This window comes from Corylus avellana, chromosome ca1 (genome assembly GCF_901000735.1).
Source record: "Corylus avellana chromosome ca1, CavTom2PMs-1.0".
Taxonomy (NCBI): domain Eukaryota; kingdom Viridiplantae; phylum Streptophyta; class Magnoliopsida; order Fagales; family Betulaceae; genus Corylus; species Corylus avellana.
The window spans coordinates 41865566-41885113 of NC_081541.1; the positions used below are offsets into that span (position 1 = coordinate 41865566).

General features: G+C 34.7%; 3 protein-coding genes across 3 annotated transcripts; all 3 read left to right on the forward strand.

Annotated features, from left to right (window-relative positions):
- The first annotated feature begins 8950 nt into the window (after window positions 1-8950).
- LOC132172545 (subtilisin-like protease SBT3) lies at window positions 8951-11367 on the forward strand. Its single transcript, XM_059584063.1, has 2 exons — window positions 8951-9656; window positions 9764-11367. Exons 1-2 carry the CDS (start codon window positions 8951-8953, stop codon window positions 11365-11367), a joined length of 2310 nt encoding a protein of 769 aa, XP_059440046.1.
- A 3913-nt stretch (window positions 11368-15280) lies between these two features.
- Window positions 15281-16033, forward strand: LOC132172555 (ethylene-responsive transcription factor 2-like). The gene has a single exon (XM_059584075.1). The coding sequence runs from the start codon at window positions 15281-15283 to the stop codon at window positions 16031-16033; it is 753 nt and encodes a 250-aa protein (XP_059440058.1).
- Window positions 16034-18774: 2741 nt separating this feature from the next.
- On the forward strand, window positions 18775-19548 carry LOC132167325 (ethylene-responsive transcription factor 1-like). Its single transcript, XM_059578266.1, has one exon. The coding sequence runs from the start codon at window positions 18864-18866 to the stop codon at window positions 19521-19523; it is 660 nt and encodes a 219-aa protein (XP_059434249.1). The 5' UTR covers window positions 18775-18863; the 3' UTR covers window positions 19524-19548.

The following is a 19548-nucleotide window of genomic DNA, read 5'->3' on the forward strand; positions in this document are numbered from 1 at the left end:
ATCTTCTTCAACGTGATTCTTCTTTATCGGACCCTTTCGATAGACTTCAATTAAGCACAAAATCAAAACTAACAAAAATCCTCTAAGTGGAATCAATTTGGCTCACAACAAAATAATCACTCAAGCACAGCCTCACACGAACTCTCTAGGGGTGAAAATTCGTACCTCTCTCTTCTATAATGATGTATATATACCCCCGACAAAACCCTAGACCTAACCCACTTAAAATCATGTTTTTTAGCCTAAAACTTACGTGGTGTTCGGACAGGTTAATGGGCTGTCCGGACAGGGCCTTGCGGAGCAAAATTTTATTTTTTGAAAATGCTGTCTGGACCCAGGGAAGGGCGGTCCGGACCTGGCATGCAATCAGCATTCTGAAAATTCTGTCCAGTCTTGATCAACAGCTCCAATCGATAGGCGTTTGTGGTCCGATTGAGCTGAAATTTTGCAGGGACGTTCATAACACATGAATATACATTATGAACGGTAGAGATTGGATTCTGAGCATTCTATATTAGTGTTTGAGATCATGAACAGTAGCCTCTGCATTTTGAAACTGAATTAAGCCAACACAAGAACTAACAAATCCCCCCTTTGGCAACTCAGTGACAAAACCAAAATGCCGAGTCAATCCCATCATCTCCCCATCTTTACTCCCCCTTTTTGTCACAGAATGACAAAAGGTCTTCATATTTCTTGAAATACTTCACAAAATACATTAAGGCATATGTGGAACAAGAAAACATAAATAAAACTCATGAAAAAAAATGACGTAGAATGCGTGATCATAAAGAAACATCAGCAAAACTTCTCCTCAATGCATAACATGTTTCTTCCCCTCAAAAGTCAAATGAATACACATGATATACACATCAATGACTCATGTATTGCACAATGAATATCTCAAACATGCTCCAAATATGCAAAATATACATGAGACTAGAAATGGTAAGAAACTCATATTGCTTAACCCAAGCAAAGAAAAATGTTCCATTCAACCCATACTTGTGTGGTGTGAGTGTAAGCTATTCAAAGAGAAAAATTTTCAACTTACAAAATGAGGAGAAAGTTTCACCACCATGAGGTTTTGACAATTATATCAAATCAAAAGTCAAACCGTATCATACTAGGGCCTAGCCACTCTCATCCTATACATTTCTCTTTGTAAAATATTTTGCACAAGTTTGACACAGTGAAATAAATTCCTTTTGGAATATGATCTTTTGATTTTATTTGTTTCACTATTTTGTTTATTTTTCTCTTTGAGAAAATGTCCTTAAACTTTTGGTGCTTATCACAAAAGAGAAAGCAGGAATTTTTAAGCTCTAGGTTCAACTAGCATATGGTCAATTTTAAGAATAAGACTAGTCAAAAACCTCATATGATTACCTAACAAACCTTACAAATAAAGTGAAACAAAACCTCAATTTAAGCTTAATTGTGCACAAGAGATAAAGCATAGGCAAAATGTACCACATAAGCTCAGGCTTTAGGTAACCACAAAAACAAGTCCATTGACACAAATTTTCATCTCATGCATATTAAGAACATTCCAAGACGCAAGGAATTAAATTCATAAAAAGCAACATGAGAAATTAATGAACTATCTAGGTGCATAAGACAAAATAAAGAGAAGAAAAAAAAACAACCAAAGTAAAATATTTTTGTCTTTTTGTTATTTTTCACAAAAGAATTGCACACAAACAAAATACAATTTTAAAACAAAATAAAACAAAAATGCAATGAAAAACAAAAAACAACATGCTCTAGGATATGCAAAGATATGCAAGAAAATCAATCCTAGGCATGTGGGTGACTCACCTAACATAAGGTGAGATCATCACCACTCCCCCTCAAGGGGTGAATGGTATCATCATTCCTGACCCAAACTTGAGAAATCTTAGGTCTAGACTTATGACTTTGCTCAAACTTATCTAGCCTAGATAGCACTTCTCTCATCATTATGACCAAACCCTCACTTTCTTTCTTAGAATAGGAATTTTCATTTATATGCACATGAGGTTTCAAATTAAAACAGTGAGGTCGAATGTGACCCACTTTGCCACAATGATGACATGTAGGGACAAACCTTTGAGAAGGTAATTTCCTTGGAGGATGCACGACTCTAGGTGTAGGGTAAGATGCATGAGGCTCAATGTAGATTTTCTTACCTTTTTTACCTTGAGGAGTTAGAGCAATTACTTGCTTTTCTTCACTTGAAGATTCTTCTACTTTCACTGGTTTAACAAAAACAGTCTTTGAAGTAGAAGCACGGTTAGAAGACAAAGAAGCAGTTTTATCAAATCCTAAGCCAGATCTGTCGCTAGAATGCTTTTGAATATGCAAAATTTTATCAAGCTTTTCACTAGAGAATTTACTCAAGTGATTTCTAGATGCAATCGGATCATTTTGAATGGATTTATTTTTAGTAATTAACACATGATTTTCAGATTTGAGAGTATTGCAAACAGCATGTGAATTACTTAAAGATTTCAACAAATTATTCCTTTCAAGCTCAAGATTCTTAAAATCCTTAACAATTTTCAAGTTAGTATTTCTAAGCATAGAAAACTTTTCCATTAAATTGTTAAAGGAATTTTGAAGATCATTAACCCTATTTGATTCATTATCAGAGGCAAACTGAACATCTGATTGATTAGAATCATCAGAATCATAAGATGCAACAAAAGCCATATAATTAGGAGTTTCTTCCTCATCGGTGTCACTCAAGGTAATATTGAAAGCTTTTTGGTCTTTTAGCTTATTACTCTTGAGATTAGCACAATCATTGCGAACATGACCATAGCCAGAACACTCATAACATTTTGGACCACGTGGGTCTCTTTCATTTCTTTCTTGAGTACTTCCTTTTTGTTTTCCAAATCTCTTGGAAATTCTATGTTCATTCTTATAAAACTTTCTAGCTATCAAGGTAAGTTCCTCATCATCTGGTGATTCCTCATCAGATAACTCATCAGAGTTCTTCCTAAGAGTTCTAAGGGCAAGATCCTTATTTTTCCTAGGTTGAGGCAAAGAAAACTCATAAGTCTGAAGGGCACCAACTAACTCTTCTATCCTCATGGTTTCCAGATTAGTGCATGACTCAATGGCTGTTACCTTCATTCTGAATCTTTCAGGGAGTGATCTCATGACCTTTCTAATAATCTTAGTGTCAGAAACTTTCTTTCCTAGATTTATCATGGAATTTCTAATTTCACTAAGTTTACCAAAGAAATCATTAAATGTCTCATCCTCTAACATTTTAATTTCCTCAAACTTAGAAACTAACATTTGAAGTTTTGAAGCTTTAACAAGATTTGTTCATTCATAAGTAGTTTCTAGGATCTCCCATGCATCTTTGGCACTATCACAATTTGAAATTCTGGAGAACTCAGTTTGTGAAATTGCCAAGCATAGAGCATTCATAGCTTTGTCATTCGCCATACGAGTTTGTTTTTCATCATTAGACCATTCAACTGTCGGCTTATCTAGAGCTTTAAATCCAGATTCAATGACATGCCAAATGTCTATAGATTTTAAGAAAAATCTCATACAGGACTTCCAATAGCCATAATTTGATCCATCAAAATTAGGCACAGTGTTAAGGGTTTGAGACATCTTAAACAAGAAACAAAGATCACACTCGGGAATTTAATCCTTCACAGAGTGAACCCGCTCTGATACCAATTGAAAAATTCTAAACAGATAAATATCATAATTTTATGCGGAATTAACGGATATTTATCAAAGCAAACAATCACCAAAATATGAACAATCACACACAAAGATTTTGGTGACGAAGAGGAAACCTTTTAGAAAACGTTCTAAAAGTAAAACCTCTCCGAGGCAGCCAAACCTAGGAAATCACTATCAAAAGATTATCCAGAGATTACAGACAGTAGGAATACGTACAACCCTTTCCAAGACCTTGACTCTATAAGATCGACAAGCCTCCAACTTGTCTCCTCGCTCACAATCTTCTTCAACATGATTCTCCTTTATCGGACCCTTCTGATAGACTTCAATTAAGCACACAATCAAAACTAACAAAAATCCTCTAAGAGGAATCAATTTGGCTCATAACAAAATAATCACTCAAGCACAGCCTCACACGAACTCTCTGGGAGTGAAAATTCATACCTCTCTCTTCTATAATGATATATATATATACCCCTGACAAGACCCTAGACCTAACCCATTTAAAATCGTGTTTTTTAGCCTAAAACTTATGGGGTGTCCGGACAGGTTAATGGGCTGTCCGAACAGGGCCTTGCGGAGCAAAATTTTAGTTTCTGGAAATGCGGTCCGGACCCGGGGAAGGGCGGTCCGGACTGGGCATGCAATCAGCATTCTGGAAATGTTGTCCAGTCTTGATCAACAGCTCCGTTCGATGGGCGTTTGTGGTTCGATTGAGCTAAAATTTTGCAGAGACGTTCATAACACATGAATATACATTATGAACGGTGGAGATTGGATTCTGAGTATTCTATATCAGTGTTTGAGCTCATGAACAGTAACCTCTGCATTTTAGAACTGAATTAAGCCAACACAAGAACTAATAGTAACTAATCACCAAAGGAAAAACAAAAGCAACTATACTCAAAAATACGTAGTGTTGAAAAAATAGACTTAATCTCTCCGGCTAAAATCAGGGCTTTAACAGCCCTAAAGTTTTAGCCCTAGCTGAGCACCTGGTGCTGAAATTAGAGAACATCTCAAAACTTCCAGGGCAATTATGCAAATAAACACATACACAAATGCTTCCAGCAAATTAGCAATCCTATTGCATGGAGGCTAAAGCATATAACTTGTTAGAATATATTCAGAATTCTGATTTTATTTATTAATTTATATTTGTTTAGGGCTTAATTTTGTTTTCCACCATCCAATCTACTGGAGCTTACTTTTGTAGGTGTAAAATCAAGAAAAAAAAAAGACTTTTCCAGTTCTAATGAAACCTCTTAACATATGTTGAAATAGCTCTGATACCATGCACATTGAAATAATGATTATGCAGAAATAAGAGCGGAAGTAATGTTGAAAATAAATACAAAGAACTTACGGGTGGTTCGGTGTTAGACATCTACGTTCATCACTATGAATACTCCTAAGGGCTACATTGTGCTCATTAACTTAATTTGTCTACAATACAAAGGTCTCTATTTATAGGGTAATATCTAAATACAAGTTTGGTAATTAAATCTCTTTGATTTGATTACAATCTCAATATATAATTATAATCAACCCATAAATAAAGAATATTTCAATATCGGCATAATTATGGAATATATGAAAAATATAATATATTTTCTATATATTTTAACAACATATATAAATAGTGATTAATTTAATCAACCAACTTAATTCTTAATATGTTGCGCATACTCTTTCATGTAATTCCAAGGGTTAAATAGTTTATCAAAAATTGAATTTAGTTTATTGCATGTGGATACGGTTTTGGTCAAATATGATTGAGAGCCAAATAAGGGTTCCTATAATAAAATCTAAGTCAATATTAACAACTCTAGATTCATTGTAATCTTGTTTCTTTCTTCTTCCATTTTTTTTTTTAATAGATAATTGTAATCTTGTTTCAACTTGCATAATAGTTTGAAGGACCCATTCTCTATGAAGCAATCTCATTGGTTTTCAAAATAAGAATTCCTTGGTTACTATCTGAGCATCTGTCTCACATTATTAGGTTTGCGTACTTAGATAGAAGTTATAATTTTGTAGTAATATTCATTTAGAAGCTCTGAGTCTATATCGATAAGAATTAATGGTATTTGAAGATATTTTAAATTTGTCTCAAATAATATTTTCGGCTTTTCACTATAGTATATTATGATAATTATTTAATTTTAGGGGCGTTATATTGCATCACTAGTTGGGTGGATTACCCGTGGTCAGATCCAGTCTAGCAACTAGGAGATGGCTTGCCATGTGAATTTTCGGGGCACCAGGATCCCTGAGGATTTTTGAATATTAGGGATACATGACTTTATGAATATACATTTCCACTGCTTAGTTATCTGGTTGATCAGGGGTAGTGGTAACAATTGAGATTATTTACAGTTGAATAAATCCAGGGACACTATAGTAACAATCCAAACTATTACTAGTTAAATAATTTGGGGGCGTTTCAGAATTATCATAGCTAAATTGGATTATAAACCTCCCAATAACAATGATAGAAAGAAAATATTATTCAGAACATGCTCATATCATTTAATTCAAGCCAATATCTATTAATGATATGCTATAGATAATTTGTGATAGGTCTAGCAGAATAAGAAAAATTTGAGTTTCATTTCAATACGGCCTCCATAGAAACGAGGCAAGTTGCTTTTTGCCTCATCGTGTTCTCAAATGGATACTACTCGTCTTTTAATTTAATTTAATTTCCTAATGACTCTACATCTCTATTTTTATTTTTTTAGTCTCTATAACCTTTTGACCAATGCGAGGGAAACTAGTTTAAAATTAAAGAAGTTATCATTTTTAAAAAATCACAAATATATATATATTTTCATTCAATTATATTAACATATAAAAATCAATTTTTATTTATAATGCCAAAACATTAATATAAAATTTAATATGACTTCTAGAATAGATTAAAGGCCTGCATATATATGGATAGTATGAAATGGGTTGTATAAAGTTATAAAGTTAGTGGTGACGAATCTATACTTAGTATAAATAATTTGGATTAATCTCTTGTAAAAAATATGGGGTACACCATTTATGCGGAGTCCACATAAGTGTACGAATTTAATGGTTGATTTGTAAGATAAAATAGAAAAAAAAAAAAATATATAGAAAAAGTATTGACACCAATCATTTCTCTTTTTTTAAAAAAAAAAAGGTCCATCCACAAAATTAGTGTTCTTTTTTTTTTTATTCAAAGTGGGAGAGCCGAAAAGGGGAACAGAAAATTAGTGTTCATTAATGAAAAAAATGAGAATAAAAATTACAAAATACATGTCAAATCTTAAGTTGCTTTGAGAAGAAATATGGAGAAAATAGTGAATAAAAAAAGTCTCACAATCTTTGTTTCCAATAATAGTTGAAAAAAATATTATTTTAGAAGACACTCACATGATAATCTCCCACATACTTATTATTTGGGGGTAATTATATTTTCTCCTATCAACTACAACGCATTGTCACTTTGCCCCCATGAACTGACAACCCTACTATCCGACCCTATCAAAATGGTAGTTTGATAGGGTCAGATAGTAGGGTTGTCAATTCATGAGAACAAAGTGACAATGCGTTGTAGTTGATAGGGAAAAAGGTAATTACGTACCCCTATTATTTGTTTAGAAAATCTATGAGGTTTTTTTATTTTATTTTATTACTATTCAAAAGGAGGAGGGAGTTTTTTTGCAAAACTTTTAAGGCACCATCCCCTTATATATTTTCTTGGTTTCGGACCAGAATTTGAATTGGAGAGGAGCCAATCCTATAAAATAGGAGACATGAGAATTTTACATTCCATAAATCTTGATAGATTTCCAATCAAGTCAAGCATGGGCATCAATATATTTGTTGCATTTAGATTATCAAACATATTGAACACAACCTAATAAAATGACAATCTCGTTCCAAGTAAATCAATGTAATTTGCTATCACTTCTGGACCTCAATTTTTAAAAGAGGATCTTTGCTTGCTTTATCATATCGATCCTTGGAAATAACATTTTCTCACATTGTGCACCACTTTTGATTTGTTTCACAACTAGCTTGAATTGTTACTTATCCTCGGAAATAACATTTTGTCACTTTGTTCACAACTCTTGATTTGTTTCACAACTCTGTTGAAGCTGCTGATTTGTGGATTTTTGTTTTATGTTGTTTCTATTATCCTTGTATTTTTCTATTTTCTGTGTTTATTGTGGCTAGTTGTCTCCCTGCTTGTCTCTGGATTATTCATTTGCTGGAGCTTGTTTTGTTCTTGCCTTTTTTCTGTTTTTTTGGTAGAGTTATTCCCTTTAACCTATTTCATCGTGTCGGTTTTACCAATAGGGCTTTGGGTAGAGTTGAAGGATATTTCAATGGTCATACCCCAGTCTGTGTTCTTTGTTTTTGGGATCCATGTAGGGTTGAAGGGTTTTGAGATGGTCATACCCCTTCTCGCCCCATGTTGGTCCGTAGGATATTCCATTTTTGAAATTTGACCTACCTTTACTGCCTTCTTTGGCAGTATCAATTCCTTTGATGTTTCAGGTCATTTATTTGACTCATTTTCAATTGTTCTAAAAATGGCTCTTTTGCCTTAATTTTTTATTTTCTTGTAATCTCCCTCTTCCCTGCATTGAAAAAAACGATTAAAAGAAAAAACTCATATATCACTACCACTAAAAGCCACTAGCGTCACTGCGATCCCTCATATGTTAAATGAGCCATTGACTTTATATCTACAATTACGGAATAGAATCATTATAGCTACATCTACTCAAAATTGGATTATAAACCTCCCAAGAACCATAATAGCTAGAAAATAATATTCAGAAGAAGCTCATACCATTTAATTCAAGTCAATATCTTTTAACGATATACTATGGTGAATCTACGATAGGGTTAGAATAATAAGAAAATTTTGATTACTAAGATATTACTTCTTGAATAGAATACTTTTATGAAATTTCATTTTCAAGATGGCCTCCATAGAAATCAGGAAAGTTGATTTTTGCCTCATCATGTTCTCACAATCCTTTAATTTATTTTCATTTCTCCATTGAGTCTCTATATCTCTTTTAATTTTTTAGTCTTTATCATTCAATGGTAACAACTAACAACCTTTTGAAATACGAGGCAACCTTTCAAAAAAGGAGGGCTTTGATTTTTCTTATAATTTTTTTTGCTTCTAAACCTTACTATATATATGTTTCATAGAATTTATAACATTCATATCTACTCAAAGGTTTTCATCCTTCAAGACAATATGGAGCGTCATGTCAAAAGGGTTCCACTTCATTTCTTATTCGTTCTTGTGTGGTTTTTGTTCACTCTTTCTGTTAAATCAATGTCAATGAAGAGGTCCTCATATATTATTCACATGAATGGGTCTCACATGCCCAAGGCTTTTAGCACTCCCCACAATTGGTACGTATCCATGATTAATAATTCCCTTCAATTTGCAAGCCCTACGTTATTGGACAACCATAAGCCCCAACCATCTCTTCTATACACCTATAACAATGTTCTTCATGGTTTTAGTGATGTTTTAACTCTAGATGAATTGGAAGCTTTAAAAAAGTATCCAGGGTTCATCTCAGCTTATATTGACACAACTATCACGCTTGAAACCACCCACACTCCTAGCTTTCTCTCCCTTGATGTCTCTAATGGCATATGGAATGTCTCCAACTATGGTAAAGATATTATCATTGGAATTTTAGATACTGGTGTATGGCCAGAAAGCCCCAGCTTCAATGATAAGGGTATTTCTGCTGGAGTTCTATCTAAGTGGAACGGTTCATGTGAAGGAGGAGAAGATTTTAATTCTTCCATGTGTAACGGCAAGATTATAGGAGTTAGGTACTTTAACAAAGGTATGAAAGGATTTATAGATCCTAGCAAAATTATTAGCAAAGACTCTGCTAGGGATGATATAGGGCATGGGACCCAAGTTGCCTCTATAGCTGCAGGTAACACAAAATCTATTAAAATGATATATGTTCTTAAAGCATACAATACTCACGTACATTTTTAATTTTTACAACTAACTATGTCCACACCTACTTTGTCCTTCTAGGTAACTATGTTGATGAAGTGTCTTACTTCGGTTATGCTAAAGGAACAGCCGTTGGTATTGCACCACATGCAAGGTTGGCCATTTACAAAGTCTCGTGGAATGAGGTAAGTAGAACTTCTGATACCGTTTCAGGTCTACGTCAAGCCATCGATGATGGCGTGGATGTGATAAACATCTCCTTTGCCACTAAAGTAACACTGCCATTGTACGAAGATGCTATTGCAGCAGCATCATTTTCAGCCATGGAGAAGGGCATAGTGGTTGTAGCCGCGGCAGGGAATAAAGGACCGAATGATGATACCGTATCCAATGGGATCCCATGGGTTTTAACTGTCACTGCAAGCACTATTGATCGATGGTTTGCTGGATCATTGATTTTCGGAAATGGTGAAACTATTTCTGGATGGTCTATGTTTCCAGGTGAGACCATATTACAGAACCTATCATTAGTGTACAAAAGGGCCACTCTATCATCATGTACTTCACTTGAACTATACAACGTCAAGGACAAGATTATCATGTGCGATTCAGGGAATTTCACTGATCAAATTGATTCTATAGCTAAATCAAATGCATCAGGAGCAATAATTGTCTCCGACATTGCAATATTACGACAAAATCAAGACATAAGACGTTTTCCTTGTCCTTGCGTTGTGATCAGCTCAAAAGAGGCTAGAGTTGTAATGTCTTATATAAATATGGAGAATAATGATTCGCCAATGGTCACCATGAACTTCAAACAAACTTTTACGAAGACAAAGCCTGCACCGACTGTGGCTTATTATGCTTCGAGAGGACCATCATTGAGCTTCCCATATAACTTGAAGCCAGATATAATGGCACCTGGGTCATGGGTCTTGGCTGCTTGGGTTCCAAACATACCAGTGACCCATACTGGTTTTAAAACAAATTTATATAGTAGTTATATCATAAACTCTGGGACATCCCTTGCTTGCCCTCACGTTGCTGGTGTAGTAGCGCTTCTAAAAGCTGCACATCCAAACTGGAGTACAACTGCCATTATTTCTGCCATAATTACCTCTGCAGATAAATTTGATAATACTTTTTCTCCAATTCAAGACTATAATTCTCATTTTGCTTCGCCTTTTGACATGGGAGCGGGTCATATTAATCCTAACAAGGCACTTAACCCAGGTTTGGTTTACGATGCAACCCCCCAAGATTTTGTGAATCTATTGTGCTCAAAGTTCAGTGAGGAGCAAGTCTTCACCATTACTACGCGAAATTGTTCCAACCCATCACCTGATTTTAATTACCCATCATTCCTCTCCTTTTATAGTGATCGTAAAGCATCATTTGTTCATACATTTCAGAGGACCGTGACCAATGTTGGGGAAGGTGCTGCAACTTACGAAGCTAAAGTGGTACCTGTACCTCTGTATACTATAGTTGAAGTCTCACCCATGACACTGGTGTTCCAAAAGAAGTATGAGCAACGATCTTATAATGTAACTATTACATACAAAGGAATGCTTAGAGATCAGGAATTTACATATGGCGAGCTGGTTTGGGTCGATAAGACTAGGAAATACAAGGTGAGCAGTCCTATTGTCGTGCATCCTAGGGTTGAAGGTGTCTTCTGAATTTGTACAATTTTCTCGAAGAATGTTTGTTAAATAATTTTTGTGTTAGTGTTAAATTTGAATTAAACATGTATAATTTTATCTCAAGTATATGACAAAGTTATCTCTATTCGACTCCTACGTAAGATGTTTCAGCATGATGCAAAGGGTATATGTTGAAAACCCTTTCTTTTCTTTCTTTCTTTCTTACTCTATTCTTATCCATAAACTTAGTTGAAGGACACTGTTCGCTTGATCTGGATGGTTCGTACATGAAGATCAACCAATTAGATAACGTAATATAACGATTGGATACATTTTTAATTGATAACTATACATATTTTCTTTTATTATCATTGTCAAATTGTTAAATTACATTTTACTCCCCCTAAATTACAACCACGATGTCGACTACACCCATTAACTACAACTCACGACTATTGAGATCCATATTGATAAGGCAGTAAGGAAAAATGCAAAATGAGTTCATGTGGTATCAAAATAAACTCATAAATTCTTGAGGTAGGCATAAAAAATAAAAATAAAATAAAATTAGTCCCTACACCTAAATTACGTCTAGTAATTTATCATATTCTGTTAGTATGATACTGACTTTGTTAGGACATGGATCGGCCAATACAAAGCCCAACACCTCTAGGCCCGGCCCAATGTGCAAGCCCACTAAAGACAGCCCCAGGCCGAGACATGATCGGCCCAATCCGAAGCATGGCTAGCCCACCGAGGGCATAACAATCTTTCCACCAAGGGTGCAATGGTCCTTCGGCAAGTGAAGGAGACCCACGTTCACTAATGAACGTGGGAATGCACCCAGCGCCCAAGCAAAGCCCCCACGTTCACCAGAATATGACCCAACTGTCAGTGCCAAACTAGACACGTGTGCCTGAGGATAACTCAAGTACCCACGGGCCACGTCCAACACAAGCGTGGTCGAGCCACCCACTAACACACTCCACGATCTCATGATCCTGGAGTAACCTACAACCCACGATCCACTTCACCAGCATTGTGCACATGGATCCTCAGGAATGTGGGGTCGAGAATTACGGGGAGATAACTACTACTTGATACCTATAAAAGGGAGTCATCAATTCATTATTTGGGTAATCTCAACTCTCTCTCTCTCTCTCTCTCTCTCTCAAGCTCTCATTGAGCATTTGCTCTTTCCCTCTCAGATCAACGATTGACTTAGGCATCGGAGTTATCTCCCGCCGGCACACCACCGGCAGCTCTTATCCTATCTTTGTTATTTTTCAGCCCAACGACTCCTCGTACATTGTGCCACATCACACCTCGGAAAACTGTCATCAAAAAACTTAAATAAAATATGTGTCACAATTTTATTGGCTCTACTATCATATTTTATTAAGCCAGTAGACGAAATTTTGCTGTAAAAACTAAATTGTTTTTTTTTTTTTGATATACTTCAGGGACCTCTGAATTTATTTTAATACCACAATGAACTAATTACAAATCGGACAAACTACAAAGACTGATTTTATATTTTTCTCAAAAAGGTGACATGGAGAGTACTTCGTTTACAAAACAAAAGAAATAAAATGAGGGATACTTTTTCATCCCCATCACACATTTTAATATATATATTAAAAATTGATTCGGGTCTTCTAGATGATAAAAATTACACATTTTAAAATTGCTATAGACCTTAAAACTGTAAAATCAAGTGCAACGTTTCAACCCTTGCCTAGAGCCTATATAGTAAGAGAACTTTTTTTTGACTTTTATAAAGCTATAGAAAATTTAGAAACGCAATGTTGCTTGCTTCGTTCGCATTCTCACATGCATGCACTAAAATAAAAGTATATAATTAAAATGAACTTTCGAATCGAAATGTTAAGTATTCTTTTAATATTTTTTTAATGTCTTCTCAACTGTGATATAACTTTTAAAATCACCGTTAAATTTGATATTATCATTATTGACTTTTAAAATATATAAACTCTCGAATCGTAATATTTAATCAAAATAAATAATTGGCCCAATAACAATATAAATACATATTACATTTTTCCTTATAATTTATTGATTAAGTATTGTATCCATAACTATTGTTGCTGTTTGCCAACGAACCGCCTCTTGTGTTGCCATTCCAAACGATAAAAAAAGTCAAAACAAAATTTCTTTCATCTTTCCAGACTATACCTAATAGATGGATTGTATTGTGGGAGCAAAATGCCTTTTCGTGGTCAGTTTCATATTTTACTTTTGACTTGAGTTTTTAACTACAAGCCAAACGCCATTTCAAAAAGCCCCCAAGAAAAAGGGAAAGAAATTTATGCAAGGAAAATAGAATAACTAAGGATCACGTGTCTTTTGACCTAATGGCCAAATATTGGAGTACTCTACTTAACCCAGATGTTAAAAAGTCCTAAGTCTAGCTATAGTTTTGAAGGTTTAATTTGCCTCAAAATTAAGTTAGCTTACATTAATTTCAAGATGCAATTAATCTTTACTTTGGTTCATGGACAAGTGAAATATATATATATATATATAATTTAGTTTCCTAAAAAAAAAATACAAAATTTAGCTACATAATAGTGATAGCTAAAAATAAAATTTACCAATAAGAGCATAAAATTTATTAAATAAATAAGCTAATAAACGTTTGCTACAAAATGTTTTATATATATATATATACACACACACACACCTATGCTTTTAAGGAAAATTTTGACAAGAAGAGTGGTAAAAATATAAAAATCCAATCTAAATAATATGGTTATCTCCCGATATAAAATTCTAAAGCAATTATAAGTCAAAAAGAAAACATAAAATAAGAAGATCAATTTACACTATTAGAGTTGTTTCACATTGCGATTTCGTAGATTATGATTTTAAATCAAATTGAGAGTAATTTTTTAAAAAAACAATAATAATCTGTCTTTTCAAATAGTAAACAAGAAACTACATTTTTAAAAACACAATTTAGGTTTAAAAGTCAAACTATACTTTTACCAAAAGATTAAATGTATTTTAAAATTACAATCTTAGAGCCTGTTTGGAATTGTTTTTGAGAAATAGAGCTTTTAAGGGCCCATTTGAGATTGTGTTTGAGGGGTCTAAAAATGCTTTTAACACTCAAAAAGCCCATTTGAAGAAAAACGTACTCGTTTGGTTAAAAAATTAAAAGCGCTTTTAAGGATCCAAAAAGTTTAAAAATGACTAAAAAGCACTTTTGGTAAAAACTTAAAAATGAAGCTTTTGTCCAAAAGCTCTTTTTGACTTAAAAACTCTATTTCTCAAACGCAATTTCAAACAGACTCCAAGTCAAAAAGAGATTTTGGACAAAAGCTTTATTTTTAAGCTTTTGTTAAAAATGCGTTTTGGTCATTTTTAGGCTTGTTGGACGTTAAAAAGCGCTTTTAATGTTTTTACCAAAAGAATACTTTTTTTTTTCAAACGGATTTTTTGAGCGTTTAAAACATTTTTAAGCTCCTCAAACACAACTCCAAACATGCTCTTAATCTTAAATTAAACACGCGCTAATAGCTGATGTGGAGTACACTATCAGGAGATTTGCGTCACACCAAATCCACGCGCTTGATCAACCATTTAAGAAACAAAAGTATGCTTAAAAAAAGAGAGACAGAAAGTATAATACAATTAAATAACGAATAATATTTAAATCAACTAAAAATTTTTAAAAAAAAATAATAATAATAATTAATCTGGCAAGAGATGTGCATGTTCCACGTGAGTAATTGAAGAACTTTCATGGGAAGCACCAAAATAATTCATTCTCCATCACCAAGCGCACGAGCATCTCAAACTCTCTCTTCTATCTTCGCTATAAATCAAAAACCCTCCAAAGCTGTTTTCCACAGTCACCGATCGACGCAAAAAAAGTACAACTTTCCCAATATAGTAAGTGTTAGCCAATACCATTTATCAGTCGATGGAGTCGGACTTGGCAGTTTTGGAATCAATCCGGCAACACCTTCTCGGAGATCCAGAAACTACTGGGAGTTTCTCGGCGATGAGTTTCGAGAATACCCAGGTGGTTAGCAATGTTGTTCTGGAACCGATCCGGCAATACCTTCTCGGCGATTCCGAAACTGCTCGGAGTAGTTTCTCGGTGATGAGTTTCGACAATGCTCAGGTTGTCAGCAATGTTGTTCTCAGCGAGAATTGGGGTGCGTCACTGCAAACAGTGACCGAGGAGCGTGAAGAACACACGCCACGATATAGGGGCGTGAGGAGGAGGCCGTGGGGGAAGTATGCGGCGGAGATAAGGGACCCGAAGAAGGGCGGCATGAGGGTGTGGCTCGGAACTTATGAAGCGGCTAAGGATGCAGCTTTGGCTTACGACCGAGCCGCTTTCAAGATGCGCGGTTCAAAAGCCAAGCTCAATTTTCCGCATTTGATTGGCTCGGGTGAAGCCGAGCCCGTTAGAGTGACTCCCAAGCGCCGTCACTCGTCAGAGCTGCAATCTTCATCGTCGTCGGATAATAGCTCTCCGAAACCAAAGAAGAGGAAGAGCGGCAGCGATGGTTCAGTGGTTCGAGCCGAGTCGAGTTGTGGAAGTAGTCCAATAGAGATGTCAATGGTTAATGATCAATCAGTTTCATGGTGGACGTTTGATCATCTGACTAATGACATCACTAATCCCTTCTTTACATTTGATCAACAAACAAATTGTAATGAGTGACCCATTAATCAAATTTTCTTTTTTTCACTTTGTCTTTTTCCTCGAGCAATATTAGAATATAAATTAAATGATTAAATTCATATTTTTCTATTCGCTTAAGTTTTTAAGATAAATGGTAATTTAATTAATATAGTATCAAAGCCAAATGTACCATGAGTCCAAATCTTATCTCTGTCATTCACTTTTCATTTGAATTAAATATTGTACATAATGGACCTCATTAGGTAAATGGGAGTTTAAAACCACACGTAAGAAAAAAAGTTAGAATATAAATTAAATGATTAAATTTACGTCTTCTTATCGACTTAAGCTTTAGGGGATAAACGATGATTTAAGAGTTTAAGTATATGTTTTATCATTGATATTTATCTAAATTCGAAATTCATTTTCTTAAAAAAAAAAAAAAACAAAACAAAATAAAAACGAAACGCATCTCAATTTGGTTCTTTTGTTTTCTAGAAAATTTTGTTTTGCTCTTTTTCTTTTTCATCATCTATATTATGGCGTTGAATTAATTGAGTTGATGAAAAGTTTTCAATGATGTTTCTCATTTTTTTGAATTAGAAAAGTCTAGTCAGAAACCAGCAAAATTAAGCAATAGGGGCTTACTAATTCTCCTCCTAACATGTGTTTCGGTTGCTAATTAATTAGGTGATATAATTTTTGAAATTGTATCACGTTCTTTTTGAAAAAAGTCTCACTTCAATCATTTTTGTCAATTCATTAAACAATGTAGGGGAAAAAAAAAAATCAAACTATATTTTTTAGAGAACACAGACCAATAAAAGAACTTAAAATTTATATCGTTTATCGATGAGGAAGCATAATATTTTAACCTTAAAAAAGAAAATGAGCCACTCAATTACAAGTTGGAATAATTAGTCAAAGACATTTCCAATCTCTTGTTTTGAGCTTATGTTTGTTTCTGAGGAAAAGGCAGGTGGGAATATCTTTCAAATTAATATGCATTTCCTTCAAGCTACATATATATATATACATCTATGATTCCCTTCACTTCAAGTTTGAGAAATCGATCTTACACATTTGATTCAAGATTTGACATTTAAATGTATAATGTTTATTTATTCACCTAAAAGAAAAGGAACTTAACTGTACGTATTCATATTTGATCCTATTGGGCCTGATCAGAAATACGAGAAAAGCAATGACTTTGGTGTGTGTGTGTGTATAAATATATAATAAAACTTATTTAAGTAATTTATAATTAGATTCCAAGTTTTAAAAAGAAGAGGAAAATTATGGGATAAGTGTCAGATTTTCAAGAGAAGGTGGGCAATAATAGAAACATGTTTTTAATTATTTGGTGTATCATGTTACACACTGAACACTGATCATCACAAAATTATAGCACCTAAATCTTGATGTATTCCAAAAAATGGTAATTAGAGTCTTGAATTTATTGAGATATTATAATGATTTTATTTTGACCATTATGTGATCCTAAGTGGGGGGAGATAAGATCTATATATGGCTTATTCTGTGCTACCACTTAATCCATATCTGTATATTAATTTCCAGAAGAAGTACTAAATCGATCGAGTCTTGAATTGATTGAGACATTTCATTAATTTCTTTTTGACTATGTGATCCTAAGTGGGGGAGACATGAGTCTTTTTATTTGTGTTGATTAATCTCAATCTTAACAAGGGAATCGAAGTGGGAGGCAAGAATTAATGAGCAATAGGGAAAGCTAATTAATGTCACTTCTTTCTTGTAGAAAAATACAATAGAAAGTATTTTTTGAAGTGAATCATCAATCTCCAACCTTTGTTTTTTTTTTTTTTTTTTTTGAAGTAAATCATTAATCTTGAAAAGTTAGGATGCATGAAAAAAAATGCGCCGTAAGTACAACGCTACGAATAAAATTTGGACTTTCCTCCGTTCACACTTGGTCTATGAAATACAATCTACAATAATCAAGACATGAAATACTGTAATATATTATGAGAAGAATAATATTACTTTTCACATTCATTTATTACATTCATGTCATACTCATCTGACATAGCCTATTTTCAGTGGTTTATTATAAACCACTTAAAGCATGTCATGTCAACAAATGTATCATAGTGTGATAAATGGATGTAAAATATAATATTACTCATCAACTTTTGAAAATAAAATAATGGTATATAGTATTATTTAACATTCTAAAATATCATCATAATATTCTGTGCACCATCTATTATATGATAATCTAACATTCAATAGCATATCATAATATTCTTACATTTCTAATCACGGATAACCCATTTAAGATTTACTCTTATATATATATATATATATCATCTACATTCCGTGTATTTGTAACCCGCAAGTGCAGTTGGAAAGAAGAAAATGATTAAGGAATATTAAAGAGCATGAATTCTACATGTTATTCCAAACCCAACAACATATAAAAAGATGCTAAAAACGCGTAGATTTGACTGTGAAAATGGTCGAAAATTGTCCTCATGCTTCTGGAATGGCAGCCTGCGAGCTCTGACCACTGCAGAATGCCCATAACCTAATATTGTACGTAAAAGCAAACTCAATTATTTCTTTTCCTCAAAGATTCCATTCATTAAACCAATAAACTTCTTCCCATATATCTATCACTCCTCCCCATAAAGATTATAGAAATAAACAAATGAACCGACGATTACGACACGAGCACAATCAAATAAATAAATAAATAAAATCATTCCCAGCACAAAAAACACATGCCCACAGGAAACGAAACTTCGTAGAAATGCATGAATATATATATATATATATAGCGATCACCCAATAAGTTATTATCAATCCCCACGAAGATGTATAATTAACCATGTTCGGAGAAACCACAACTTCGGAGTCCGACGCTGCTCTTTTAGAGACAATCCGGCGACATCTTGTGCAAAACGATCTTCAAGACACGGCGTCGTTTGTGGCAAAAGTTTACGACAGCAACACGCTACCGTTTAGTCGAAGCTCGAGCTTTGGCAGTCACTTTTTAATGGAGAGCTGGGGGGAGTTGCCTTTGAAGGTGGACGACACAGACGACATGGTCGTTTACGGTGCTTTACGTGACACTGTGAATGTTGGATGGGCCCCGTTAGATAATGCTGCGGTGGCGCGTGAGGAAGGTGTTGATATGGCGCGTGAGGCGCAGGTAGCGGAGAAGTACAGGGGGGTGAGGAGGAGGCCGTGGGGAAAGTATGCTGCCGAGATAAGAGACCCGAAGAAGAGCGGCTCGAACTCAAGGGTGTGGCTCGGGACTTACGAGACAGCTGAGGATGCGGCTTTGGCTTATGACAGGGCCGCTTTCAAGATGCGCGGCTCGAAAGCCAAGCTCAATTTTCCTCATCTTATAGGCTCGGATGAGTGTGAGCCAATCAGAGTGACTGCCAAGCGTGGCTCTCCGGAGCCGTCGGCTTCGTCTTCCACGTCGGAGCCTAAGCCAAAAAGGAGCAAACTTGACTCCGACGGTGCTCGCAATTCGAAGTAGACTGCTGAAACGTGGCGCCCAGTTG

Bases quoted from the DNA above. Each gene is read 5' to 3' on its own strand.
- LOC132172555 (XM_059584075.1), top strand. From the start codon at position 15,281: ATGGAGTCGGACTTGGCAGTTTTGGAATCAATCCGGCAACACCTTCTC.
- LOC132172545 (XM_059584063.1), top strand. From the start codon at position 8,951: ATGGAGCGTCATGTCAAAAGGGTTCCACTTCATTTCTTATTCGTTCTT. The intron at 9,657-9,763 runs GTAACACAAAAT...TTGTCCTTCTAG, and splicing joins AGTTGCCTCTATAGCTGCAG to GTAACTATGTTGATGAAGTG.
- LOC132167325 (XM_059578266.1), top strand. From the start codon at position 18,864: ATGTTCGGAGAAACCACAACTTCGGAGTCCGACGCTGCTCTTTTAGAG.